This window comes from Gymnoscopelus braueri (assembly GCF_963280865.1).
Source record: "Gymnoscopelus braueri genome assembly, chromosome: 18".
NCBI lineage: Eukaryota > Metazoa > Chordata > Actinopteri > Myctophiformes > Myctophidae > Gymnoscopelus > Gymnoscopelus braueri.
In genome coordinates this window covers 25,766,179-25,792,648 of record NC_137618.1, presented here as the reverse complement: position 1 = coordinate 25,792,648, position 26,470 = coordinate 25,766,179, and the positions used below count along the sequence as shown (strand labels likewise).

The 26,470-nt window shown below is 43.1% G+C and overlaps 1 protein-coding gene across 9 annotated transcripts in view; it reads right to left on the bottom strand.

The window, feature by feature from the left end:
- The window catches only part of usp9 (ubiquitin specific peptidase 9), a 47,827-nt gene that overhangs the window by 8,683 nt on the left and 12,674 nt on the right, over nt 1–26,470 (bottom strand). For 5 of the 9 annotated variants that reach the window (XM_080412752.1, XM_080412748.1, XM_080412751.1 and 2 more), the window contains exons 3-37: nt 25,136–25,284; nt 24,969–25,048; nt 24,438–24,550; nt 22,987–23,205; nt 19,723–19,838; nt 19,318–19,569; nt 19,058–19,193; nt 18,581–18,733; nt 17,526–17,630; nt 17,195–17,401; nt 16,681–16,817; nt 16,114–16,152; nt 15,094–15,227; nt 14,881–14,971; nt 14,183–14,296; nt 13,825–14,053; nt 10,180–10,275; nt 9,748–9,959; nt 9,295–9,535; nt 8,685–8,834; nt 8,466–8,586; nt 8,245–8,375; nt 7,607–7,885; nt 6,897–7,022; nt 6,236–6,373; nt 5,516–5,682; nt 5,260–5,368; nt 4,978–5,124; nt 4,714–4,860; nt 3,193–3,400; nt 2,570–2,793; nt 2,095–2,282; nt 1,819–1,992; nt 1,551–1,692; nt 536–1,286 (exon numbers count right to left, since the gene is read on the bottom strand). In XM_080412752.1, the coding sequence (XP_080268878.1) occupies nt 536–1,286; nt 1,551–1,692; nt 1,819–1,992; nt 2,095–2,282; nt 2,570–2,793; nt 3,193–3,400; nt 4,714–4,860; nt 4,978–5,124; nt 5,260–5,368; nt 5,516–5,682; nt 6,236–6,373; nt 6,897–7,022; nt 7,607–7,885; nt 8,245–8,375; nt 8,466–8,586; nt 8,685–8,834; nt 9,295–9,535; nt 9,748–9,959; nt 10,180–10,275; nt 13,825–14,053; nt 14,183–14,296; nt 14,881–14,971; nt 15,094–15,227; nt 16,114–16,152; nt 16,681–16,817; nt 17,195–17,401; nt 17,526–17,630; nt 18,581–18,733; nt 19,058–19,193; nt 19,318–19,569; nt 19,723–19,838; nt 22,987–23,205; nt 24,438–24,550; nt 24,969–25,048; nt 25,136–25,284 (6,025 nt within the window). The remainder of the gene's footprint in view (nt 1–535; nt 1,287–1,550; nt 1,693–1,818; nt 1,993–2,094; nt 2,283–2,569; nt 2,794–3,192; nt 3,401–4,713; nt 4,861–4,977; nt 5,125–5,259; nt 5,369–5,515; nt 5,683–6,235; nt 6,374–6,896; nt 7,023–7,606; nt 7,886–8,244; nt 8,376–8,465; nt 8,587–8,684; nt 8,835–9,294; nt 9,536–9,747; nt 9,960–10,179; nt 10,276–13,824; nt 14,054–14,182; nt 14,297–14,880; nt 14,972–15,093; nt 15,228–16,113; nt 16,153–16,680; nt 16,818–17,194; nt 17,402–17,525; nt 17,631–18,580; nt 18,734–19,057; nt 19,194–19,317; nt 19,570–19,722; nt 19,839–22,986; nt 23,206–24,437; nt 24,551–24,968; nt 25,049–25,135; nt 25,285–26,470) is intronic. The other 4 variants (XM_080412753.1, XM_080412754.1, XM_080412749.1 and 1 more) reach the window with 1 other exon arrangement.

Here is a 26,470-nt window from a genome sequence, read left to right as displayed (position 1 = left end):
GGTGTTTACAGGAGCACCATATTTGTCTACAAGGCCCTGATAACAGGCTTTCACACACTATACATTTTTGATGAGCTGATACATTTAATCCCAACCAAGAGCTTTTACACGATGACTACCCCCTCATAGTTAATTTCCCTGTGAAGCACCTTAGGTCCGTGGCTCCATTAATAATGTACGGGGACATATTAACGTTAAACGCAGATGTAGGGAAAGTGCAGTCCACAGTAGCCTGTGCTTACCATGGCTTTCTTCCAGCTCCCTGCATAAGCAGGTTACTTCTGCTAGCAACTCTATGAAATATCACCCAGGCAAATAACAGCTGTCCGAGATTGGCAATACAATGATGAATTTAAGTTGGGGCTACTGAAATATCTATCAAATAATGCATCACTGCCATGAAGTTCAAGAAGGGTCTGTGGGTTATCTGATAAGAGGTATAAATACAAGTGTGGATGGGTGCACACACACACACACACACACACACACACACACACACACACACACACACACACACACACACAGCTCTATGTACCTGGAGGGGGGTTTAAATAGACACTGTTACAGGTCAGGAGTTTCTTAATGAACTGGAAATATTCCAGGCTGTATTGCATTCGGTTGTGCATGAACTGGACGTTCTGCTTGCGCACGCTGCACTCGATGACACATGGCATCTTGACTTGGTGCGGCTTGCTGGACGAGATGGTCAGCTCCTTGATGTACTTGATCATTTCGATATCCAGCGAGTCCATTCGCTCATAGAACAGGATGTAAGCATTCCACCAGCGCTTCTGGCGGCGGTACGACATGCGCTTCATCATGTGGTCGAACACCTCGCCCATGTACTCGCCGCCAAAGCATTGGTTCTTCATCTCCTCCTCGTCATCCATCTTGCACTCAGTCACATCACCATCGTCGAACTTGTACCAGCGATTGCGCTCGCCATCGCCACCATTGCGCTGGATGATGTACGAGTAGTAATGGCCACCACTGGCCTGGCCTGAGTGCACCAGCACACCCACCAGGCGGTATTTGGAACTGCCGGGTGGCGTGGGCTCCGACGGCTCGTTCTGCTGGATCACCTGGTTCTCCGGGTGAACGTCATCACCCTCCAGCTTGGCCACACCAGCCACCGTGTACGGCTCCATGTCCAGCTCACGCGGGAACTCGAAATAGTCATTGAACTTAATGGCGCACTCTCGCTCCCAGTCGTAGTCGAAGCGCTTGAGCTGGATGGCCAGCACGGGCGGAAGCTTCTTGATCAGCAGTCGCTTCACCGTGTCCACCTGAAGGAGGAAGAAAAAAATACTTTGACATGTATTCAAGACATGACATTGCACTGGATCCCCATGAATAAATCCCCCAAAACAAGTTGACTGAAACATGGGATAGTCCTTAATGGCTTTTCTACCCTTCATTAGTTTGCCTTTGTGCCAGTTTGTCTGGGTAAAACTGAATGTGTGCTGCGTTTGATCCCTCTGTGCTTTATGGGTGTCATCAATGTTGGCACTGGGTGGCACCCAGAGAGGACGTGGTGCTTGAGTTCTCACCTTCTTGTTGCACTTCTCACAGTGGTAAGCGTTGGCTCCCTCCAGAAGGTCTCCTTTAACATACTGCTCCATAGAGTCCAGAAGATTCTGGTGGTTTCTGATGTCTACATTCAGAGTGGTGAACGACTCTTCACACTCATACCTGGCAAACAAATATTTGAGTTATCTGTTACCCATAGGCTGTCTGGGTTTTTTCCCACCACCCTGACATAATGGTTAAATAACTCTGAATGCGAGATGGTGACTGGCAGCGGTGTTCGCCTCTCACCTGTGGGGGCAACCCTGACAGATCTTCTGATCAGCGAAGGAGCCTCCCAGCACCTTGCTGAGCATGGCGGGGTGACCCAGGGCTTTCAGAGCCTCGTCCAGACTGTCCACCAGGGAGTTGAAGAACTCCAGGGCATCGTGCTGCTCCCTCAGGTTCACCGGCTCACCCCATAACCTGGGTATCAAATGGGAAAATATAGCATTGCTATGTGCTGTAATGTAAGAAGTATTTAAAAACAGCGACCCAATTCAGAACAGATCCCAGTCCCTCAAATACCTGAACTGTTTCCAGAATCCTCTCGGGACGTAGTACTGCAGCCTGGAGGCAGCCAGGTGCCCAAAGATGACCTGTAGGTGGCGCAGGACGCCAATGTTGTACTCCTTTCTGTCTTCTGACTTGCCAGAGGGTTTGTCATCAAACTGATGGTGGTAGCTGAACACCTCGTCACGGGGGTCCACATTACTCTGTGGAGGTAACACGCATGGAGATGAAGTCAAGCATGTCTCCATCTAAGTCTCCACTGAAAAACTGGGAATTTAGCCAAAGAATGAGCAATTTATTTGCTAGAGTTTGCTAGATGGGTCCAAATAAATGACAACACTGATGTACAGCTGTGCATCACTCTGGGATACTTTGGGTCTTGGCAAAGACAACTGGAGAGCCCAGAGATGGCTACGAAGTCACTGGAAGCTGAAAATGGACGATTATCATCTTAACCACATGTATGAATTCCTACACACAAACACACTACCTCGTTCTCCTGCTTCTCGTCTCCAGACATGTCTGTGTCGTCCACATCGGTGCCTGTGCCCTCGATGGCCAGGATGCCATTGCGGATGGGAGGGATCATGTACAGCTGCTGGATGACAGAGTTCATGTAGCACGTGGCTCCGGCGTTCTTCAGACCTACAAAGCCTTTGTTGGGCCGCGGCCCCACCGGGGGCAGGTACTCCCACTCCGTTAGTGTCTCGCAGCCTGCAAGCAGGGCAGAGGGAAAGGAAGTAAACAAAGTTAAGATGCAGAGGAGCAAAATCACTGCAGACAAGCGTGACCTTTTTTAAATCGCAGCACTCCGTTAGCAAGAAATTTCAGTTGACATGTAGCTTATAGCCAGGGAGATTAACGCCACCCACCAGCCAAATTCTGGTACATGTTTAACTGTGGCTGGTAAGTTGGGTCTACTCAACCAGCTGACTTTGGCAGGTAACTAAACACCATTCAAAAGGCCATGCTTCCATTTTAAAAGTCCTATTTGACTTGTAAAAAATGTGCAAGCCAATGGTGAATTTAGGAAGCCAGTGGCCTGTGGAGATAATTAAGATTCAAAGCAATCTAGAAAAAGTAATGGATAAGTGGCAAAATACCAGTCCCTACCCAAGTAGTACATGTCTGTGAGGGTGTCGACAATCTGCTTGAGGTTGCGGACACAGCCTACAGCCAGGGCCACCAGCAGCTCGAAGCCGGCATTGATGGAGGCGGGACTGCTGCACACAGGTATCGCCTGCTCAGTAGGGAACTCCCCACTCTTGTGGTACTGAAGGTAGACATTAGACGCCGGGAAGATGAAGTCATCAATCAGCTCCTGGAAAGGGGGAAGGACAGATAACCCACAGGATGAGTCAAAATACAAATGATTTACAAGTGCTGTCACAATATTTGACATGCCATTTGTATCCATACAGTATCCATTTCTCTCAAGTTCCTTGATTACTAGGGGTGTGCCGATACACTAATTTCACCAAACGATACGATACGATATTTGGCTAACAACTTCGATACGATTTCGATACGATACGCACTTTTTTATTATGAAAAAATGCAAATGCAAACAAATAATTATGTTTTTGCATTATTCAGACATGCGAACTTATATATAGCCGTTTTGAATCCAAATAGGGCAATAGTGTGACACCTGACCCGGAAAAAAAACATGTTGTCACCCTTTTCACCTCAGGGCTGTTTGCATGCCTGATTATTATTATTGTAAAAATAAAAATAAATAAAAAATTCAAAACGTTATTTTCCCCCCCCAAAACGATACATATCGTCACGAAAACGTATCGCGATATATCGCGGGACGATATATCGGCACACCCCTATTGATTACACAATTCCAACAATATATATGCTACCTAATGTTGACTTGTGAATAACTGGTTAAAGCAGAAGCTACAGATGGAATCTAGATGGTTGTTTTCTGTTACACTGGTTAAAGATAAATCATAAAATTATGTTAGACTTCTCAATGTTAATTGTTAATTGTCAATGTTAATTTTAACACATCGACCGCCAGAGGTTAATCTCATAATGTACTCACCAGTGCCAAGGTGTTTTTGTTGTTTTTTTGTTTTTTTCATGTCGCCATAGATCTTGTTAAAATCCTTAAGATTGAGCTCTACACGGTCTGTTTACATCCGCGAGATCTCCCTGTATCTCCCAGTGAAGATCGCGTGTCAAACGGGGCATCCATGTTGTAGTTAGAGCGGATTACGTTAAACAGTGAAATGCGAGGAGAAAAAACTACAGGAAGAGAATTGAGTTTCAGTTTAGTCTGTAGAATGGGAGCGGGCGTGATCGTCAAAACCGGATCCCAAATAATTCTATTTCCGGTCATCAAACCGGAAACGGAAGTGGATCAAAAAAATTCCTAAAGTGAACCCGGAAGTGAATAGCGCGAAAAGACCGTGGACCGTAGGGCTACGGTCTCGGCGCTTAACAGTTGGATTTAACGGACCGTAGGACTACGTTCTTGGCGGTTAATGTGTTAATCATAAACATATATATCGCATAGCCCTAAATAGTGATGTATTTTGTTCCTTTAATAATCACAGTACGGACAGGAGATGCAGTTGAGTTTTCAATCCTGGTCTCAGGAGGATTTGTTACTACTTGTACCTTGATGAGGTTAGCTCCTCCCTTCTCACACCCGATGTAGTACTTCTTCTCTGGGGTCTGGAAGGCCAGCAGCTCCTTGGTGACACCGATGTGGCCCTCCAGAATGGTGTCCTCCACGCCTGTCTCCCCTGTCCTTTTCACCTCATCCTGTGTGACATTAATTAACATCAATATCCATCACCACAGAGTGGCATTAGCCAAATCATTGTCGTCGTTATCCGGAGAAACACAATTAGGAGAGGTATTGACCGTGGCCCATCTTACCCGGATTCTTTTGAGCCAGTCGATCTCGTTGTTGAGCAGCACCTCTGCATTAGGCAGGTTGATGTTGCTGTTGTAGGCGTAGTTTAGCAGGTGTCGGAGCAAGGTGAAGTAGTCCCCTGCATGCTTGGCACGCTCCTTGGCTGTGCTCTATAGACACACACACACAGAAAACAGAAAGACATTTAGTTGTATGGTGTTGGAAGCAGTGGAAACTTTAAAATGTGTGGTAATGCATTATCCTAACAAACCACAGGCAAAAGGCCCAGCTCTACAGCAACTCACCCCTAGCACAGTGAAGAGGAGTGTGATGAAGAACAGGAGGGGTCGGTGTCCCATACAACACCTGGTGGCCATGAGGAAGAACTGTTCCTGGGCCATCTGACGCACAGACCTGGGGTGAAAGCACACAGTACCAAACGTCACTCAAATCCTTGCTAAGTGGGTCCATAGAGGATGAGGAATTCATTTTGCCTGTTGAATTCATTTTGCCTGTTGGAAGCGGCTGGTAGAGAAAAACAGGCTGCTATTCTGTACATACTTGCTGTGGCAATGCAACAGCAGATCTATGATGAAGGTCTGCCAGGCCTTCTCCTTGCTGAGCGTGTCCAGAGCCGTGGGCATGAGGGCGAAGCACAGAGTCATTACCTCCAGGGCCTCACAGCACACCTGCTCATCCTCCCCATCTGGCTCCTTAGCCGCATTCGTCTGAAAAGAGCAGCACATGAATATAGAATGCACAACTGAGGAAACGGAGACTGTAATCAAGTTGTTGTTGTCGTCTTCCACCCCCAATCAATTCGCAGAACCAGGGTTCCAGGGTGAAAGACGAACAAGAGCGGTGTGTTCCATTTGTTGCGTTTCATCCAGTGAATGGCGGTAAATGAAAATCACAGGTCAACACATAAAACCACGGTGTGATTCCACCGACTCAGGTGCTAATTACACATCTCAGCAAGCTTACAATCTAAGCCCAATTATTCTGCACATGTATAATTACCACTTCAGAATGAGCTGATGGCAGGCAACTAAACGGAACCAATGTATACTAAGAAAGTGCATATACCAAACACAATGTTCTTAAATGTATTTTGCACGTCTAATTCTATCACTTATAATAACAGTAATAGTGATATATGTTTGTGTCATCTGTATGTAGCCGCTGAGTTAGTTTCATTGGCAGTTGAGGGTGCATTGCCTGACATGTAAATCAATTAGACCAAATTCAAAGCAATAATAATAGATGTGTTTGAATTCTTACCTTCTCATAGATTTTGCTGATTTCTTCATTGGAGCTGAAGACAAGTTGTACTGTACCACAGCCTGACGCCCATACTATCTTCTGTACCGCCCGGATCACACAGATGTCTGGGATGTACTTAGATGCCTGGAAGAAGTTCTAGAGGACAGAACCGCCACATGAAAGCTATGCCACTGTACACAAATACATTTTCATGAACTTGTACTTTCCTTACCAATACTCAACCATTGCCATGTTCCTATTCTGATATGCAAGCATTTGACATTAATTTATGTTAACATACTGTTTTTATGGATATGGAATTGATTCTGAACCCTAACCAGGCTTTGAGTCCTCACCCACTTACATTTATTTTCATTCTGGGTTCTTCAACTGATATTAAGTGCTGAGCATGTAAGCTGCTCTAAAGTGGCTTCTCCCACTTACATGAGACGTGCATATTCACAACATTGCAAAGTTGTTTTCCATTTCATCCATGTCTGAAAGAAGCTATTTAGCTCACATATCAACTTAAAGGATAAATACATTATCCAACATAAGGTTTATCCTTCTAGCTGAATAACTTGTCAATGCTATCAGCGTTCGTTGATATGCTAGGTTAACCTCTACAATAAACGTGGATTCCAGATTGAGCTTTATAAACACAGAACTCTCGTCTCACCTCGTCAGAGATCTGTTGGGCTAGGCGGATGGCTACATTGCGTAGCATGCATTCTGAGGCGGGGTTGGGGATGTTCTGCAGGGCACTCTGGAGGACTAGGGCCTGGTCGTGAGTGGCCTGGTTAATCTAGACATTACATAGGACAGTGGACAGAAGGAGAGAGCATGCAAACTTGTCAACAAGAAGTCTGTGCTTTTTTTTTGCTTTAAGGATGACTATGTCTGTCAATCAGTCGGCTCATCTCAAACAACATATCTCAAGAAGGCTGGATTGTCATGGAACCACCATGGAACACCATTAGGCCAAAATTTACATTTTGCCCAAGACTTCTCAAAATTGAATGGGCCGATTGCCACGAAACGTACTACTGAGTGTACTTGCATAGTGGATGAACCCTAACCAATTAAGGAACCACATGATGTAGCGTCCAGTGTCAGGGGCCAAAATGTCAAATTAACTATTTGGAATTATTTTCCTTGTAGCCCCACAAGAGAGAGCAAAGTGTATCTAGTGGAAATGGTTCCAACCAATTTGGTCCAATTGTGTGTAATGAGCAGCAAAGCCTCTAGAGGCTGCCATCAGGGCTTTTTGACTCCTTTATTTTTTTTACATTTCAGATAATAACAACAAGCCAGATGATGCATGATTTATGAGGGACTCAAACCTGTTATACAGGTATGTGTCTGTATGAATTGTGTATGTGGTCTAACCGGTGAGACGGGGATGTTGCCCTCGGCATTGGGCTGGCAGGCCTCAGCCACGGCCTTAACGTGACCGAAGCCGACAGCGGTGAGTAGCAGCTTGGCGATCTTCAGCGCATTGAGGTAGGCCCCGCGCCGCGTCTCCATGTCTGCAGACGGCAGGAAGTTGTTCCTGGTGAGCATGCTCAGCACCAGGGGCAGCCCGCCGCTCTTCAGGAAGTTGTACTGGAAGTCGCTGGCCTCTTCGCCCAGCGTGGAGCTGGCAGGCATCAGCAGGGCATACACAACCTGGGAAACAGTATTTGGGGGAGGGGTTATTCAGACGTCTGTTTTCAGGACATACACATACATAAACACAGGAGGTTACAAGTTGAATTGTGTATTTAAGGAAGTATAGAAAGACCTGAGAATTTATATTGAAGTCTGGTCCACAAATTTACTTTTTATTTCTTTATTTTCTTCTTGATATATTGTTTAATGAACTACACTGAATAGGCATAAATACAGGAGAGCTGCAAGGTAAGAAATCATGTCTATTGTTATATTTACACATTTTGTTTTACAAATAAAGCTATAAAGGTAAAGAAATGCTCAGTTGTAATAGTACCAGGAGAGCACACTAAACTGCTGCGAAGACTGAGACTCACCTCGATGAGGTAGAGCACTTGTGAGGGCGAGGGGCCAAAGAAGCGGGAGTCCAGTGTGGGGCTGAGGCTGTTCTCACCCAGCTTGGCATGATCCAGACATACTGCACGCAGGTTCTCCACTGTAGTATTATCTAAGTACACACACACATACATAGACAGTGAGCTTACAAAGTATTTGTGTATGGGTGGTGCTTAGCTTGACTGAGTGCATACGTGCGTACCAGGGGGCATGAGCTTCATGAGTACCCGAGCTCCGTCTCGGAGCAGAGGCATGTTGAGGTTACAGCCCAGGTCAGCCACCTGCCACAGGAAGGAGATGTAGCGCAGGTGCAGCGACATGATCTGGAAAATAAGGCAGCGTTACACCACTGCTGTTCACACACACGCACCCAAAACCAGACAAAGCCACACTACTAACTCAGATAAGTGTTTAAACTTACCACACCGGGCAGGCAGCTTTCGACCTCAGGGTTGGGTCCATCGCTGTAGTGGTTGCCGTGGTTACCAGGGGACCCAGTGGAGGAATCAGAGGAGCTGTCCGGGCTGGAGGGCATGTTGGCGCTCACCTGGGTCAGCTTGGCTGTGATCAACTACACACAACCACACACAGGACTACCATCACTTAATGAAACGGCAACAATAAAGTGTCAACTTTCATTAGAGCTGGATCAAGTATGTGCATTTGAACAGTTTTCATATTTAGTCAAATATTTATGAGCAGTGACCAGGAGAAGTCTGTAAACCTCAAACATCACTGTGCTTTTGACAACACTTCACCTATTTCTAGCCATTTCATGAATTTATGTTCAGCTTCAGCTATGATTACAGAAAGTACTCTAAGGCCATATTATACACTACATGGTTGGGGAAAATTAGGACAGTAGATAAGAGTCAGAATTATCCATCCATCAAATCAACTTCAGTAGACCCATTTTTATATGTAATGGTATAAAAACAAAGTACAAAACTTTACAACATAATGCCTATCAAGGCACCTTCCTTCACACAGTCAAAAGGTGTAGAGAACGAGGGTCATTGTATCATTCTCACCGTTTTATCCTTCAAATTGAGCTGCCCTATCAATTTCCTGTCATCGGCTGGATCGACCACCTCCCCACCAATGAAGAGCTCTATCTTGGTGTGCGTGGCGTTGGCCTTGATCCGGGTGAGGATGCCACGTCTCACCGAGCCAATGGTGTCGTTGGTGTGAGACCAGATGTCCAGGTCATCCACCTGACGTCCCTGGTTGGGGAAACGCACAATCAATGTGATGTGCTTCCCCCGGAAAGCCCTGGAAGAGAAAGGGGATAAGAAACAGTGGGATTACAAGCGTTTGTTTGGAGAGGAATAGCATTTATTTACCAACTACAATATATGAACAAGAGTTGTTCTCTTGGTGCTATTGGCAGAAAGGCATAGATATTTGCATGCAAAATGATATGGCTAAACAAAATATTGTTTTCCAGTCAAATACAGTAGCAACTCCATGTCTTGCCCTTATACCTGGACATTGGCAGTATTGTCCTCTCCTCATGGTAGTCGCTGTCACACTCGTTGATGTACTCCTTGAGCACAGTGAGCACACGGACCATGCGGATGGCCTCCTGGCGTGCACAGTTGATGCTGTCCTTGTCCCCGTCCAGAACACACAGGGTGTCGTAGGACGCCTTCAGACGGTCAAAACACGACTGGATGAAATCCTCATGGATCTCCACCTGCAGAGCAAATGCATCCGTCAAAACAAGAACCTGTTTCATTATGTCAAATGACTGGAGACATCTTTTTTTTCCCCTCATTTTGACCCAGTGAACGCTGTTTAATTAAGACAGAGAAAAACATCCTGGTCAGACGAGAGACAGAAACCCAAGTGGATAACGGAGCAAGAGACAAAAAGGGAAGAAGCTGCTCATCTAATAGACAAATAGTCTTTCCCACCTGATTGACTTGTAGTTTTGGTCCGAGGTTGGTGTAGATCTCCTTCAGCAGGTCTATGGCTCGGCTGGCAATGTCGTCGCTTCCTTGAATTACCACCTGGGGGTGCAGAGGGAATAACAGTTAGAGTAGACATTAATAATGGCCCTTTGGACCTCTGCATTAGCGTCGGAGCCAGTCTGTTTGCGTGTGTGTGTCTGTGTATGTATGTATGTGTGTGGGTCTGAGACACTCGAGTCAGGTAGAGCAATGACTCATCATCCATAGCCTTATTATAAGCCACTCAGGACAGAAAATAGAAAACAAAAGCACCAGGCAGAAGACAACTAATATGTTTCACAATATAGGCCAACAACACAGGCCTTGGCACAGTGAGAGAGCACTGAGGCACTGGAAAGCATAATAGATTATGGAATATATCAGTGAAATTAATGATTCATAACTAAACTGCACTTCAGGATGTTAAAAGGAGGAGTTCACAATATTCGCAGACCACGCCTTCAATGTAGTGCTAACCACTTGTCATTTTACCCATATTCAACAAGGACTGATGACTGAGACTTTGGGTCCGGGTAGCTCAGTAGGTAGAGTACTCGCCTTTGGACCACAAGGTTCTGGGTTCGATCCCAAACACTGGCAACTGGCACACTGGTAAGTTACAGCTTGGGTAACCAAGACATGCGTTAAGTAGTGTACCGTTTGTTGATGGTAGGTGATGCAGTCCACCTGAGCAATCCATCTCCAAGGGGTCTAACGCATTGCAAAAGGGGATAGACACCTTCATTCTAGGCCAATACCGACAATAAGCCACTCAGACCTACTTACTCACTTATACACTTACTGATGACTGAGAGAAATTAACATTTATATACAGCAATGGCTAAGAACACAGTTGCAGGAGATAGAACAGATTCAAACACATCTGGAGGCCCAGTATAACCACAGTCTTACATGTTTGGCCACAGTACAGCTCATTTGATTCCGTTCTTTATTCAAGAACATGCACAAGAGGGGGAGATAATCTCTCGTTTTGCTTCCAGCAGAGATCATGATAATTCTGACACATTTGAAAAACCTCAATCAGTCACTATGGCACAACAAAAGTCAGGCACAGAGGACAGAACTGCCAACGTTATCGGCCATGTAGGACACCACAGCCACCATTCAACATAAAAGTCTCCAACAGCGCTGCAACTATTGGTTATCATCTTAGCCATTATTATATTGATAACTTTTCCAATTAATTGACTAATTGAAAAGCGCATTATTATTATTTTGTAAAAAAAACAAAAACATGTACATATATGTACATATCAACAAATGAATTAACCACTTAGGCGTTATTGTACACCAAGGTAATAAAATCAAGTGTAAAGTCTGTTTACTGCAGTTTTCTGCAGCCAGCAGGAGCGGCATTGGCCATTAATGAGAACTGCAGGGGAAACGGCTCTTCCTCATTTTAAAAACCAGATGCTTGCCGCCTGGTTTCTACACATACAAGGACTGCGACAATGTAGGTCAGAAAAATACATCAAACGGAAATTCTCAACGAGGATAGCAGCTCTCTCTCTCTCTCTGACATACAGTATATTACATGCCAAGTAAAACCATTACTTCCAGCAGCTCCTGACGTGATGAGGCAGGATTTGATGAACTGATCAAAAATTCAGTCAGAGTAGCAGGATAACTCTAAATTCCTCATCTGTGGTGTTAAAGCACACCTTTTGGTTTCTACAGACCGTAAATGAAGCAGATTTTTCAGCTATTTGAAATCCGTCATCTTTAACACATTGACCGCCGGGCCCGTAGTTCTACGGGCCGTTAAATCCAACGGTTAAGCGCCGATCCCGTAGCCTACGGGCTGTGGTGCTTTTTCTTTTTTTTCGTTTTTTTTTTTTTTTTCAATTTTCTAGGGGGACCATTTTCAGTGTAACACCACCCGAAGTCGACCGGAAGTGCGATCCCGTTTTTTGTTTCCCGTCTGCCTCCATTCTAAGTCGTACACAAAAAGCCCTGTAAACCTATGTAGTTTTTCATCCTCGCATTTCCCATGTTAACATAAACGGTCAGAACTCAAACATGGCGGCTCCGTTTGACACGTGGTTTGGACTGGTACACGCAGGGAGATGTCGCCGATGTAAACAGACCGTGTACGGCTCAATCTTAAGGATTTTAACAAGATCTATGGCGACGTGAAAAAAACAAAAAACAACAATAAAACGTTGGCACTGGTGAGTACATTATGAGATTAACCTCTGGCGGTCAATGTGTTAATATATACAAAAAAACGACCGGAAATCAATCCCTAAATGAATGCTATTGGTTGTGTAGCTTGTCAATCAAATCATCCTGCCCCTCTTAGAGCATAACCTACTTTATCGTCAATTTTAAAATAAATGGGACCATAATTTACCAAAACGCATATCATGATGATTGAAAGAAGACTTTAAACTAGCGACTGGAAGCATATAGTATTTATGACAATGTTAATTAAGGTAATAAAATCAAGTCTAAAGTTAGTCAAAAACCCACCCACTTTGCATTGAGAGAAAATTATTTCTGACACCAGCAGGGGTAAAGCAGCGAAACTACAGGCCATTCATATGAACTGTCACATGAACTCACTTCCTATATGGACTCAATTTCAGATCAGGAGGCTGTACCCTTGGTTTTAACTCATTAGCTGCCAGAAAAAAAACATAAGTCTATGCTGCCCTTGCCAGCGAGTGTTTTCGCTAACCTTTGAAAAATCATAGAGTATTATTCTTCACAACAATCCACCCGCCTATCCAGATCGCTTAACACATTGGGTGCCAAACATGGTCTGAACCGTGCTTGCACAGAGTAGCGCTTCGGTGCCGAACACGGTCTGAACCGTGTTTTCAGTCGCTTTTGTTTTTTTCGTTTTTTTCCACACGGGAGGGGCTGGAGCAGCTCTGGAATCACCCACGGTGATTCTGAGAAGGAAGGGCCTTATAGATCACAGTGCCAAAAAAACATGGCTCCCCATCCACTTCCGTTCTATCTCCTTCTCCCCTATAACTCCGAAACTTTTTACGCTGGGGAAAACGACTCATTTTGTATGCGCGATCGCTGCGCCATTGTGACCCGCGTGAAAGATGTTATCGTTCCAGGCGTTAGCCAGGACCATCGTGCAAAATGCACGCATGCTTTGTTTCACATGGAATGCGCGTCGTGGAGTCTACAGCTTAAACAGCGCCGCGCAGCTCAACGGTGAAATTTCTGGCACCGAACGTAATCCGTTATTATAAAATTCTGGCACCGAATGTGTTAAGAGACGCAGGGGGGTCTCGTAGACTCGGAGAAAAACAATTGTGCCGCCGCGATAATTCATTCCATAGATATGGGCAGTTGAATGAGGGGTGGTTTTCGCCCAAAAATAACAAAGCAGCGAAAGATATTTTTTTCCAAAACCTTTAACATGGAAGTGAACGGGCTGTTTTTTTTTGTGATGTGTTGCTGCTTTGCTTCCCTGGGAGTCAAATGGTGACTCCCAGGTTAGATAAGAGCGCCATCTAGTGAGAAAACACTGAAAAGACCAAAACACGTCAAACCCGTAAATGGCTGTGTGGGTTTTGGAAAGAAAACACGTCAATGGCAGAGAATGAGTTAATTTCAGTCCCTTACCCTCCAGAGATAATCCAGGCCTATTAGTTCCAGGTCATCCATCATGTAGGCCCTGCGTTTGGCCACCAGCTTGCCCTCCCTGCAGTTGACGGCTTTGAAGAACCTCTCAAAGCACTTCATGCCATTCTCCGTCAGCAGAGACGGGTCAAGCTGCAGAACGTTGTTCTCGAAGAAGTCCTTGTTGATATCCGGATCAAGGTCTGGCTCGTCACCCATCAGCTTGGAGTACCTGTTGGGAGCAAAATAGGAAAACCTTAAAAGTCAGGACAGGGATCGACCGACTAGATCAATTAATTGATGCTTTATGATAGCAAATTCAAGTGAGTGTTTGGGAAAAGATGGTAGGAGTGGACAGTACCATTTGAAGCAGGCCTCACGGTCACAAAGATACACCGCGTTTTCAGCCAGACATTTCCAGATCTGTTTGGCCTGTGGGGCACACAGCCACAACTGACCATCCTTCAGTAGGAACCTGTCAAAACATACCAAGAACACACATCAACTCACAAGCTTTAAAATCAGAATTCTTCAGTTACATGACATTTGGAGCACCTTTGACGTAACACAGAAATTTGTATTTGTGTTGGTAATTTGTAGTATTTCATAAGTTCTGTTAATTTCCAATTTCACTTAGATTTTAGTTAATCTTTAACATGGTATTTTCACGTTATAAATACTAACGGCTTATCTAAACTATCCATTATGACAGAATTCTTAACCAACTTTTCTTTTTACTATATAAGAATGATCAGATAAAAACTGGGACAAATAAGAACCCCTTATTAGGCAGTTAACAAATATGAAATGTGTGTTGGAATTGTCAAATGGTTGTAGTACTGTGCAGCTGTAATGCTTGTCTAAACCTCCAGCTATGAAAACATAAAAAAAAAAAACGTAAAAAAAAAAAAAAAAGAATGATCAGAAGATGAAGTTTCTTTGATGATGGTAGACGTTTCCTTTTTAGTTTTTTTTCTTTCATGCACAGGTTTAGCAGTTTTATAACCTTGGATAACTGGATGAACATCGAGTGTGAAGAGAGTAAAGATCTTTCTGTACCTCAGGAAGTTTAGGCGTTCCTGTACTTCCTGGACATGGCTGTAGCGGCTCCCAGTCCTCACTGTCTGAGGGTCAAACTCTGCCTGTTCCGCTACGTTAACAACACAGACGCAGACCGTTAGGCTAATCAGGCCACTTGGATGTACTGCAAACCTTAGATATTAGCCATACAACTGTATGCCTGGTGATCTTCGTCATGCCCTGGCAGCCTACCTTTGGAGAATTGCCTCATAGTCTCCATGTAGGCAGAGAGGTTCTCAGCCACTAGGGTGACCAGAGCGTGGTTATGCTGCAGTTGGTTAATCAGGTCGTGACGGTAGAAGACGTGAGGACTCCTCTGGGTTTGGCTGGAGAGAGAGAACAGAATGTTTGATGGTGAAAGAAATAAACATGTAGAGGGGAAGTGAGCATCTGTGATTGGTCACGGCATCTTGCCATTACTTAATATTTTGGCTACAGTTTGTGTTATATTTAAACCCGATGGTGATTTCTTGTTTGTCTGAATCTGACAAAGCATGAAGAAAGCAGCTTTGGTATTCCATATTTGTGTGTGAATGTATATGTTGTGTGCAGCATGTCTAGCACAACAAATGGCACAAAGAATTTTAGTCATTATATCATGAAAGGACATTTCCAGTTTTATTCCATGTGATATTCATAAAGTATGTTTGGCCTTAGAGTAGTCCAAGAAACAGGAAAAATAGTCTCATGACTCATCATCACTATCAATAAGTGAGTCATACAGGGAACAGCAGTACGTTTCAAATGACCAGTGACAATCAGTTTTGTTACAAAATAATGTATTTTTCCTGTTTATTTATTACTGACAATGGCTACATTGTGCTCCTCAGGACATGGCTTATCAGAAGAGTACTAAAAAACACTGAATATCATATGGGAAAAAGTGAAATATCCTTTAAGCTGCCGAGTTAGCAAAATGTCAGTAAGCGTGCCCGAGTAACATTCCCCAAAACTTTGCCCTCAGTGATTGGAGCTGGAAGGAGCTGGCATCAAGGAAAATCGGGCTCCATCTCAAAAGACTATATTATACCATGCAGCGTGGTAGATCAAATAATCTTGTACAAGGAGTCAGAGTCATCTGAGATTAAGCCCGAAAGAGGATTGCTTAAGCAGATTCATGATAAAAGGTGGCATTAACTAGTTGGGTAAATAAGGTAGACTTTTTATACAATTGAGAAATAGGTATAAGGCCTGAATTAGCTCTCAACTTACCCCACTAAGATCGTTTGTATGTTAATTGGCATTTTCTTTCTGAAAAAACAACAAGTATGTATGCTACATATTTTTGCTATATTGACTAGAAAAGCACTAGATCAGTCCAAGACCAAGTCAAAATTATTTGTAACAGCTGTAACACTGATCAGTCAAAGCTGTTAATTGCTGTTATTTTGCATTGGTGTGAATATGGTAAAAGTGGAGAGGTCACCAGACAGACTGTTGACAAAAACGCTTATTTATCATGAGTTGACATGCCTCAGCTCCACTCAAAATGTGATTAATGGCAGTGATGTCAGTTGGTCAAATATGTGAAAAATGAAGGCTGAGCTGTATTTTTGTTTTCTTTAGAGATATACAAGCTCTATGTGAAAAAAAGAAAAACATGCCATGCTGAGTTACATACAATGGTAGGTATTATCCTGTACAGTATGATATTTTTTCCCTTCACAGTTTATCCATCAGAACCCACCTTTCAATGTCTGCTTAAGCAGTCCCTCTCTCTGCTTATTCAACCATTCGCTTCTACAACTGAATGAAGTAGGTTCCACTCTAGGACATTACCTAAGGTTCTGTGGAGCTTCACCGAACAGGCTACAGATCTCTCTGATCTGCTTGAGAGCAGGGATCACCCACTTGTCGTTGGTGCGCAACTCCTCTATGAAGCGATCTATCCATTGGATCTTCTGGGTGTCTCTGTCCTGTAAGTGAAAACCAAACGACCTTCATTAGGGGTGTGCGCGGATATTCGGATTATTAGTTTTGTAGTGGGGCTGCCACTACAAAATGTTTACAAAATAATATTAGTTTATTCAACAAAATATATTCTTAATTGAGACATTTACCTTTTTTTTTAATACATTTCCATTTTGCACCCATATTCCTGTCATGTATAATGTTGCTCTTAAAAAGCAAAATAATATAATATATAAATAATATATGACAATTAAGTATTAACAAAAGTGATTTGCGGGGCCTGTCACACATCCCTAACCATCATCATCTATATTTGAGGATTTGAATGCAGCCCTCGGATGTCAGCTGCCACCAAAAAAATATATACACGGATCGGCTGTACCTGTGAGCAGCTGTAGTCCAGAATCTTAATGTGGGCACTAAGAGCCTGGTCCATGATGTCTACAGGCACATCATCGCTGTGTGCCAGGTTCCACAGCAGGTTGAGAACCTTGTGGGCCATCACGCCATCCTTATCGTCCTCAGCCAGGCGCCGGATCAGCTCCAGTAGCTTCTCACGCTGCTTTTTGCTGGCGTTGGTCCAGCTTGCCTGCACCAGAACAGAGGCCAGGTCAACAGATGGGATTTGTGTTCTATGGAAGCTATTCTGAGATTACAATGCAAAAATCCACTGCCCAGATTCTATAATCTACCATTCCATCTAAGAGTCTCACCTTGAAGCAGTCAAAGAGGTGGTCGAGTTGCTCAGGAGCGAAATCCCAAGCCAGCTTGGCCAAGAGGTCATGGACATTTTTCACAATGGCCTCATGCTTGCCAGCCTGGAGAGGGGACAACAGGATATCTGGGTCAACATCTTAACCATACCACCATAGTGACAGTCTGGATGCACTGGTGTTAAAGCGGAATTTGTCATTTTCTTTCCAACATGGGCCCTTATTTTGCATAATTTGGGCCACCTAAGAAGGGTAGGTGTTATCACACTGACTTTCCCATCAGTGCGAAAAAATATTCCTGGAGACAACTGGAATCATGTTTTCAGACAAATAGAATAATATTAAGCCTGTATTTGTAAGAAGAAAAAAAAGTAGTTATAATTCCCTGTTTGCCCGCCCCGAAAGTGAAACAATAAACTCCGGAGCCAAGAACACACACCCCCTTCCAGACAACTCTACTCCTGTGGGATGTCAGTGCAATAAATGTTCCTCGAGACAACTGGATGAATGTTTTCAGCCAAACACAATATGTATTTGGGAAAAAGGGCATAGTTGTAATTTCCCGTCAAAATGTACTATTTTTTTACTTGGTAGCACAAAAATGTTGGAGCACCAGAAAAATCTTTGGAGCACCAATATGTAATCTATCATTTTAATTTATAAAAATTATATTATAATTATAGCGGTAACAAGTAACATAAAATGATGAAACAAGCCTCAACAAGAAATGACAGTCATATTATACCAGCTTGTGGCAAGCTAAAAAACTTAGTATACTGTCATAACTCTTGCAATTCTTACTAAACAAGAACAAATGACATAAACGTCATTGACTGGGATACCGTTTCCGACGCTCTTTTGTTTGCAAATCTGTGTATATAAAGCAAATGGGGCTCTCTACCCATTCCATTCAGCTATGGCCTTTGTAGGCCATAGCTGTGGGTGAAAAATACAACAATTGCCATTTAAGGAGAGGAGATAATTGCGCTACATGAATCATGATGCTTAGGCATATTGTCCATCTGTATGAGACTGTGTGCCTAAACACGACGTACCTGTGCAGCCCAGATGTTATCAAGGTCCTGCATGGTAAGAGCTTTCTCTTTGATGACGAAGCGAAGGATCTTCTCCAGTTTCTCCACATACTGTGGCTGGTGCAGACTGTCCCTCAGCACAATGGACAAGATGTGGTTCTGTTGGATCCACTCCTGAGATAGAACATTCAATGAGGGAATACAAGATACATTTTTCCCCAGGTGACACCAATATTTTCAGATGATCAGCAAATATTTCAGCTCTAAACAGTGACATAACCGAGTCATGTCGATTCATGGATGCATCGCAATGCGGACGTGGCCGATCAAGAATCAATTTACAAAGAAATATTTATTTATGGTATTATTGTCGGAGTGAAAAGGCGGAACTAAACTGAGACCACGGTGGCGTCAGATGGGTGGCTGTGGTGACAGAGGAAGACATTTATTTTTTGTTTTAGGTTAAAGCTGGGGAGGCAAAAAGTTGGGGAAACTCACCGCCATGCGCTCTGCTGTGAGCCACTCCTCCTCCTCAGGGTTATGCCGGTGAGTGTAATAGGACACACTGGAGATCACCTTGTTTACTTCATTTAGTGCATTCATTTTGCCATTAAAAGAGGAAATTTGCAATAACCTGGGGGATGAAAAGATGTGCACAGCGAAATGTAATCAGCTACTTATCATGGTCAAACATGACGATGTTCATCACTGTGTTTTCAATAAAGACTGTAACCTTATACTGAGGTCAGAATACACACCTAAGAATCATTTTTAACCTAAAAATCTCTAAATTCTTCACAGTCTCTTCCTGGCCTGGGACTCGTGAAGCCAGGTTCTTCAGAGACTTGATTATCATGGACAGTGCGTCGTTTTTGGCTTCGTTCTTGGCCTCTTTCTTCAGCTCCTCATCCGTGAGGCTCTCCAGAAACTGGGGGACCATCTCGATGACTGGGAGGAAGTACTTCTTCACTGTGTGCAATGTGAGGAACTCGTAACACTGGCCAAAAGGCCTGTAAAAAGAGGCAAAACACACAGTCAGGACTTGGAAAGACGAAACTACTAAGTTACAGTTGGCCCATAAAGACTACATAGTCTGGTTTCTGGTAGCACATAAACATTGTGTACAATGTTGTCCAAATTGTAATTCACTGAGGCAAACTCACTTGATAAGTGCGGCGATGATCTGGACGTTCAGTGCTTGTCCACTCATGAAGCGATCGTGCAGCATTTGAAACCCGTTTAACGTGCCAAATTTGTTTATTAAGTCCACCAACCAGCCCTGTTAAAAGAAAGAGAGCAGAAGATAAAACAAAATGGTTAACTTGCATCCGTTTTTCCAAAATGCCATCAGAGATTGCCAAAATGTGCTTTTGGTTTGGGGCTCTATGATTTCGGAAATGGTAATCGGGACATAAAAATAAAAAATGTCATACGATAAGACAGAAGTGTGTATAATTTGGAGACTTGCGGGTAGGGCAGAACGAATACTCAAAATACATTCACGATCTCATGATCTCACGATTCAAACATCTATGCAATCTCATGTCTAAATGACAACGATTCCATTGACGTCATGCCAATCTCAAGTCCACGCGTTTTGCGTCGCGACACATTGTGAGCATGTAGATATGCTACTTTCGGCGAGCAACACCGTCATATGACAAAATATAAGCTATAAGCTCACAAAATGTTGTAGCCGACTACTGTACTTTAATAGTCGTAGTCAGCTTTTCTGGTTTTAATTATTTAAAATTTGTATTCCATCTCACAGAAGGATTCTGAAGGAAGCCCAATGCCAGGCTGCAGTTTATATATACTCCATTCATAGTCCAATAAGAAGACAGACAGACAACTGGTTTGCAGATGCAGAAAGTGCCCATTTGTCAGAAATCTGTCCCCATGGCAATAACACAGGAGACCCCTCAGGACAATCCAGAAATGCCACTTAATCTTACATAAGCCTAAAAACAGCATGTTACATGTTGGACTGGCTTAATAAGATTCGTCTGAGATGGATGGCAGACATTTGCAAGCAATTTCGCCTCATGTCCAGAATCTAAGTTATTAAAGACCTCTTTCAAGCTTTTCTTCCGTTTGCAAAATATTGCCATTAAAGACCAAAAGCAAACAAATCTATCAGTCATGTTCCGCAAAGGTTATCTTTAACTCATTCACTGCCAAGGACGACTTTTACGACTTTTTTCCAAAGGCTCAGACTGCCAAAGACAACTTTTACGACTTTTTCGTTTTCAGTGGTTTTCCACTAGATGGCACTGTTCTCTAACACATGAGTGATAGGGGTGTGCCGATACACTAATTTCACCAAACGATACGATACTTGGCTCACAACTTCGATACGATTTCGATACGATACGATACGCACTTTTTTATTATGAAAATATATGGGGGAGAAAAAATGCAAACAAATAATTCTGTTTTTGCATTATTCAGACGCAAACTTGTATTTCAGCTACAATAGCCGTTTTGAATCCAAATAGGGCAATAGTGTGACACCTGACCCGAAAAAAAACAACATGTTGTCACCCTTTTCACCTCGGGGCTGTTTGCATGCCTGATTATTATTATTGTAAAAAAAAAAAAAAAAAAAAAAAAAAAAACATTTTTTTTTTTTTTTCAAAACGATATTTTTTTTTTCCAAAACGATACATATCGTCACGAAAACGTATCGCGATATATCGCGGGACGATATATCGGCACACCCCTAATGAGTGACCATTTTCATCCTCAAGTCACACAGATCCAGGAGATCACGTGATCGAAAGATCTCCACCACCATTATTTTCCTGCTTAGCGTATTTGGGGAAACGGCTGTATCTTTTTTTCTGTAACAAGCAAACGGGGGATCGCGATGACTTTCTTTTTCTCGTGGAAGTACAGTGAAACCCTCCGTGTTTAGCAACCGTCGGGGGATCGATCATACTGGATATACATATTCTATGACTAGTTGAAAAGGTAAGGAAAACCAGAAATCCCTGGCAGTGGGTGATTTATTTATTTAATCTGGCAGTGACAGAGTTAATCAAAGCAAATATGAGGCTGAAATTGGACTGCTTTAAACATAACTGTTTAGAATATGCTTATATTTCTCGGATAGTGAACGGATAAATAAAATAAAATAATAATCTTAAAGTAAATGCGCCAAATCTCTGTAAATGTGTCCGTCTGTAGTTCACGTATCTCAAGAACTATCTGGCTGACACGAACCGAGGGTATGCCGTGCCCGGCATCGAAAGGCGGTTGTCCAGAACCGCCGATTCAACCGATATGGCCATGCAATCATAGGCATATAATGGAGATCCGGTTGTTCTGAAATGGCGATCCAACCGCTACGCTCATATGGTCATGCGCATATATGGGACCGACCGACTTCAAACTCAGCGTGCTTATCGGCGAGGACCCGAGGGTGTGATGCGCCAAGTGGAAAGTCAGTCGAATCAGTGGATCTCCAAAATATATAAATAATCACACCCAGTGTGAAGTGAGCGGTGCCATTTATGAGTTATTAATTTCATCATGCATCTCGGTAGCCAATCACAGCACGTCCTGCGAAGTGACGTGCTTACATTTTTTACATTATTATTAATTTCATCATGCTTCTCGCTAGCCAATTACAGCGCGTCTGCGAAGTTTGAAGTTAATTTCATCATGTGTCTCGCTAGCCAATCACAGCACGTCCTGCAAAGCTCAGCCTATGGGCGTGTTTTCCACAGCATGGCGTCACAGCGAAAGACACATTTTCACGACGGAAAGAAAAACTTTCACCACGGATGGGTCCTAAAACCTCTTATAGGAGCGGTTGCACCGCTCAAAAACATAGATAAATCTGCAAATCCCTATATCTCTCTCTCATATAATATATATATATATATATATATATATATATATATATATATATATATATATATATATATATATATATATATATATATATATATATATATATATATATATATATATATATATATATATATATATATATATATATATATATATATATATATATACATACACACACACACACACACACACACACAGTATATATCCCCAAATATGGAGTACACTGATGTCATCAATATGACATGACAGGTGGCCTAGTTCAGTGTCAGGCATGCCCATATATGGGTATCAAAGGGACACAGATGGACACACAGACAAAGGGGTACAACGGGTACTCTGACAATGGGTAGAACAATATTGTATAAATGGGTGGGGCAAGCATTTGCAACTTGCATCGTTCCCAACTTCCCGAGTATAATAAAAGAATTGGGGGATATGATCGAAATAAACTCAAGTGCTGTGTCCCAAAACCCAAATGACATTTCTGAACAACAGTTATTGCATGACCTTTTGTTTGAATGTGGGTAAAATCAAGTGCCTAGCATTATGTTTATGTGGCGGCATCTCACCTTGGGTGAGCGAGGGTCCGGGGGGCGGGCAAAGAGCTCGTCATCAGCCAGCTGGGCCCCGGCGGGGACGGTCTCGGAGGGCCGCGTGCCGTTATAGATGTGGAACTTGCAGTGGGGGTTGGTGGCCATGGCCAACAGCTCCAGTAGAGGGAACCAGTCCTGAGAGAGCTTGGCCACACACAGCTCCACCAGCCGGTGAGTGTTGTTGATGATACACCTCTATGAGAGGGAGGGGGCATTAGCCATGACACCAAATAACCTCGTGATAACATCCCTTTACACACTATGACAAAGTCAGTCAAGACTAAAAGAAGACTCTCTTACACTAAGAGAGCACAAAGTTGCCATCCTTTGTCTTTCTATTACAGACTATCGCCGAGCAACCTAGTACAGCCTTCAACAATAATATTCAACTGAAGAACAAAAATACTCTTTACAGCCATGTGTATCCAGTGTTCCCTTTCGCTCTTATGTGTAGGACTAGGACACAGCTCTGGAGGAACCAGATAGGTGAAATCAATATGGCGATGACTCAACATGGCTGTCTGGGGGGCTGGGGAGGCTTCAAACATATAGCTTACTGCATTTGGTTTCCTTCAAAAAAAAATTGGGTGGGTCTACTAATAAGAGGAACTAGAGCAGATATGGTGCACCAAAGAAGTCACCGAGTTCAGTTGTAGGTACAATGTCATGGTTCACTTAAAATAAGATTTGATCAATTAAATCCTATTCAACATCAGCAAAAAAGAAAAATCATGGATAAGATGAGATAAACAAAGTAAAACATTTTGGTGTCCACAGTATGACTCCTTGCTTCACTGCTAAAGTTTTGGCAGGTCAATCTTAGCAGGACTCAGCCAAGCCTAAACTACTTTTAACAAAAAGATCATTGATCACCCATGGCTATGCCGGGCATCCTTCTGCTCTGAGAAAAGCCAAACAGAAAACCCAATTTGCAGACTCCCATGCTGGAGAACTAAATACAATACAACCACTGAGATAACAAAGAACGGGGATGAAATCATCCCGGACAAAGCAATAAGTCTACTAGCAAATTCAGATTTCCATTATGAACCTCCGCTGTATCTTTATTTTTTTTGCCAAGTCATGTTTATGTAAAAAACAAACAAAAAACGACTCCCAAGACCCTTTGCTCTTTTATGCCGAGGAAACATGGTGCTCTGTGGTTATCTATAGGCAGGATCAAAGTCTAAAGACTCCAGTCTGTGCCGTTTTTTTTTAACCCCACCTACATAGAATTTGCAACAGTAATCTTTGAAACAATCATTTCTGCAATATTTATTCAACAGCTGGCTTTAATTATACCATCAAATGACCAGACATGTATGACTGTAAAGCTGATATTCTTGAAATGGAATCATACTCCAATAAAGATAGAGACTAGCATAGCTCAAAGTACCAGGGCATGGAGTTGAACTGAGAACACTCACATGAATCTCAAACTTCCAGCCACTGACTGCCTCGTCTGTCAGGATCTTAGTGAAGGAGATGGTCAGACCATCCCGGAAAAACCTCTGGCATGCCTCACACTTTACATCCAGTCCTGCAGAAGAAAAAAGAAACCATTCAGAGATGCATTCACTGAGGAGCGCTCAACAAAGTTAAATGAGACAGTGATGAGAGCATCTAATAAAAACATTTAAATTACGTCTTGCTCTAAAGTCATATTTGATATTGTTCAGCTTGAGTGGTGTGAAGAAACTTCACATGTCAATTCAATAAAACATGCCACATGGTAATAGATTTGTTTCTTTCTTTAGCTCTTGCTCAAACAAATTAATGATGATCAGCATAAAAAAAAGGGGGTTAGTTTATCAATCCGATTTGAGCTCGGGTCCTCGCAACTCACAAGGAGCATGAAAACTGCCTGAGCTTTTAGTCAAAATGTTATTAACTGTACTTGGGCCGTTTTTACATAATGCCTAATAAAACATTCAATCAATCAGCCACCCGACCTGTACCTTTTTTACAAAGATCTATAGCAGCTTCCAGGAGGACTTCCAGCTCTCCCTTTGGCAGAACTGGAACAACCCAGCGGGGCCTGCGATAAAAGCAAAACATCCATGTGAATTCATAGGAAGACAGACTCACAAGCAAAAGACACTTATTTAAGTGCATGTGTGTGTACCTGTTAATCATGTCATCCAGCTTGGCCAGGTCAGTGTGAGGGAAGGCTGGCTCCTCCTCCTCCAGCTGAGGGGGAGCATCCCCTTGGCCCCCCTGATCATCTGGAGGGCTCACTGGAGAGTTCTCATTGGACGAGTTTGGAGACGACGTCTGGAGCAATCAGAACAAGAGAATAAGGCAATATATAAATTTGTTGTATATACTTAGTTCTGTCCCATTGCATAGTCCCAGCTCTACACACCACAGCTCTTTGCCTTTCTATTAGGACAAAGTACCTGGTACCAGTTTCTTCCGGGCTTTTTTAGTACTCCCGACGTCCAGGTTCCAAGTGAGCTGAGGCCTATATTATAAAAGGTGACGTGTGTAAACACTGCTTGACTACACATTGCATTGTAAGCCTTTTGATTGGTTCCTGACAGACCAACCAGCAGGCCCGCCTTGTTCCGCCTCCCCCTGGTTATTTATGCCGAGTTTGCAAATAATTAAAAAAATAACAAATTTTGGGGGGAAAAACACGTTATGCTGAGTCACTATACTTCACCTGAGATGTTCCTTTTTACTTAGGCCAAGTTGAAATCAATACGAGGCAACTGAAAAACACAAATTTTCCAATGGTATTGGATGGAGAGACGATTTGGAGAGATATTTTTCAACCAAGCAACAGCAACCAATGAGAGCGAAAAGGGGCGGGACCACGGGCGGGACTTGACAAAGGGTCAATTGGTCAGAATCCTCACTAGCGTCCTGACAGACAGATGCACATCCATGGACGGAATCCATGGAAGCTTACAAGTCACAAATACTGTGCAACACCAATTGTTTTATATGGTATTGTCATAACTCTCTCAATAGCACGGAGCTCTATTTGCGCTATGGCATACCGTTTCATATTCAGGTCAATTAACTTTACGATTACCTCTTGACCTCAGCATAGCGTCTCGTTTCCTCTCCACGCTACTATAGCACCAGCGCTAATGTCATGTCACATGAGAAGGCATGTTTGTTTTTTGGCAGATGGCAGGGGAGGAGCGCTCTTTTTGTTTCACTTTACATACCGTTTTGATCGCACCACAACAAGTTTGCACTAGCACAAATGCACCCAATTATATTTTGAGGTGACACATTACATTTCAGGCGCATATGCGACCAAAAGAAGCCCTGTATCTCATCTCTTGTGTGTTTAAAAACAGCAACGGCCATTAAATGGAGCCATAAAAATCTTCCTCATGCTTCTATCGTTATTCAGGCTGCTGTGTTAATATTTGTTTCATCCCCACTCTCCCTAGAGAAGCTCTGGACTGCACAAAGCCAAACATGTGTGGGCTACCATGCTTGT